The sequence below is a fragment of the Sinocyclocheilus grahami genome, unplaced genomic scaffold (genome assembly GCF_001515645.1).
Source record: "Sinocyclocheilus grahami isolate Dianchi unplaced genomic scaffold, SAMN03320097.WGS_v1.1 scaffold5955.1, whole genome shotgun sequence".
NCBI lineage: Eukaryota > Metazoa > Chordata > Actinopteri > Cypriniformes > Cyprinidae > Sinocyclocheilus > Sinocyclocheilus grahami.
In genome coordinates this window covers 5,628-8,178 of record NW_015510511.1, presented here as the reverse complement: position 1 = coordinate 8,178, position 2,551 = coordinate 5,628, and the positions used below count along the sequence as shown (strand labels likewise).

General features: G+C 41.9%; 1 protein-coding gene across 1 annotated transcript; it reads left to right on the top strand.

Moving 5' to 3' along the window:
* The first annotated feature begins 1,334 nt into the window (after positions 1-1,334).
* LOC107577405 (lon protease homolog 2, peroxisomal-like) lies at positions 1,335-2,383 on the top strand. The gene is made up of 3 exons (XM_016263488.1): positions 1,335-1,590; positions 1,828-2,012; positions 2,129-2,383. The coding sequence occupies exons 1-3, from the start codon at positions 1,437-1,439 to the stop codon at positions 2,348-2,350; spliced, it is 561 nt and encodes a 186-aa protein (XP_016118974.1). The 5' UTR covers positions 1,335-1,436; the 3' UTR covers positions 2,351-2,383.
* The last annotated feature ends 168 nt before the right edge of the window (positions 2,384-2,551 follow it).

Sequence of the window (2,551 nt, the reverse complement as noted above, 5' to 3'; positions counted from 1 at the left end):
AAAAGAGACATTTAAAAAGATCTCCACGACCCCGAACCTCTGAATGCTAGTGTATGTCTAGGGACCAGCATATCATAAGGATTTGGGAGTATGCTCTTGCAACCACCCAGAACATCTTAGCAACTGCATAGCAACGACCAAAACTCCCAAGCATCATGACTGCAAGGTTTGAATGACCAAGCATCACTTAAAAGTCTAGTAGTCTGTGTTCTTTTAAATAGAAGGCTCATGTCATTTTCAGTGCAGTCCTGTCATTAGTCATGTATTGTTCTTCATTTGTCCACAAACCTTTCGGACTGCTAGCCCCTGGCCTTGTGTGCTCTGTGGTGTGCTGTTGTGTTTCTCAGAGGCGAAGTGCTCTCTGTTCTCCGTAATGGAGGCTGCATTCCTGCCATGCCTATGGGGACGGGGCAGGGAGAGACCAGAGGCAGAGAACAGCCAGAGTCAGCCAGTTTGAGTTCTGCTGAACTATCACACACATCTTCTCCTTCAAAGACTTACTCAGCATGTGACTTTCTACAGTTAGTTGTATACAAAATATACAAACAGAAAAAGGTTCATGTTTTTGAAAGAAACGTTTATGAAGTCGGGCTTTCTTTCCGTGGACTTCTTTTAATGGGGCAAATTCTTAATCTAGATGTGTTGGGAATGACAAAATCATAAGAAACAGATGAAAAAACAGCTTGCTGTTTTTTATACATTTAAAGTTCATAAGCTATAAGCTTCATATATATATATATATTTTTTTAATTTGGCATGTTAAAGGGGACAGTTTCTGCCAATCTCGTGTTAATCTTGAGTACCTACAGAGAAGTATTGCATCCTTCACATCTCCGAAGGGTCTGTAGTTTTATCAGATTTATAAAAGACAGATACAGCTTTACGCTTCTCTCTGAAAACAGTCGAGCTCCTGGAGTCGTGCCGTGAGTGGAGATAAAGAGTCCCGAGCACATGAAGCTTTTGCGTAGCGATCGTCTGCAAGCTGTGACATCGAACCAAACAGGAACAAAAACTTTACTGACTTTAAAGTTGACGCTGCCGACGACTTCCGTAACCCAAATGAAGCATGTTGATGGGCTGGTTGATGTGTGTGCGTGCTTTTCTGGAAGAAGTGCCTATACAAGGAATTCTGCCCTTTATGAGGTCATGAAGGGCCATACTCGAAAAAAACTTTCCGAAACTCATACAAACCCTGAAGGAGTGTCTTTGGCACTGAAATACTCTTTCATACGTCCAACTCGTTTTTGGAAACTTTGGCCATGTTGAGCTTGAGAATCCAACTCTTTAAAAGTGTATATAACTCTGAATACTTGAAATAGCATTAGACCTCCCCTTTAAGATAAGTATGTTAAGTATATAACCAGAGCAGTCTATGCTTGTAGGTATCAGAGCGACTGACCCTACCAGGTGTGGCGATCGGGCTGGCCTGGACTCCGATGGGTGGAGAGATCATGTTTGTGGAGGCCAGTCGTATGGAAGGAGAAGGTCAGTTGACTCTGACAGGACAGCTGGGCGATGTCATGAAGGAATCAGCCCATTTAGCTATCAGCTGGCTCCGCAGCAATGCCAAAACATACCTCCTCACTAATGGTAAGTTATAGACATACACTACATTAAAGTTGGTAAGATTTTCAAATGTTTTGAAAGAAGTGTCTTGTGCTGTTTGGTTAGTTAATTTTGTGAATATTGTTACAATCAATCAAAAAAAAAAGTATATATTTTTTAAATGTAATTTTTTTCTGTGATAGCAATGAATTTTCAACAGCGATTTGACTATGAGTGAGACTGATTTATTACAATGTGCGTGTCTGAATGATGTTGTCGTAGGCATTGCTGATCCCCTGGAGGGTACCGATATACACTTGCACTTCCCAGCAGGTGCCGTCACTAAGGACGGACCCTCCGCAGGTGTTACCATAGTAATCTGCCTGGCCTCGCTGTTGAGTGGGCGGCTGGTGCGCTCTGATGTGGCCATAACTGGAGAGATCACTCTAAGAGGACTGGTGCTGCCGGTGAGGAACCCAAAGCACATCGCTCACACAAAACTGATTTTATTTAAAGACCATTCATCATCAGAAGCTGCTAAAATACACTGTCTGATCTCACAGGATATATCTTCTCTCTACAGGTGGGAGGTATAAAGGATAAAGTATTGGCAGCTCACCGGGCCAATCTGAAACGAGTTATCATTCCCAAGCGCAATGAGAAAGATCTGGAGGAGATACCTCCCCATGTGCGAGCTGACCTGGATTTTGTTTTCGCCAGCACTTTGGATGAAGCCCTGAATGCAGCCTTTGATGGCGGGTTTCCCGCGGCTGTCAGTCATCTACAAGTTGTCAGCAAACTCTGAGACTGTAGTTGCTAGACAAACTAGCAACTAGACCTTTTTTTTTTTTAAATAGAGGAAGCTTAACACTAAGCACTTATTGTTTGTCACCTTAAGCATTGAATACTAGCAAATCAGTTTTATGCAGTTTAATACTAGCAAATCTGATTATTTTATCAGTTTTTATCCTCTAATTAATTTATGATTTAATTACAGATGATTGCA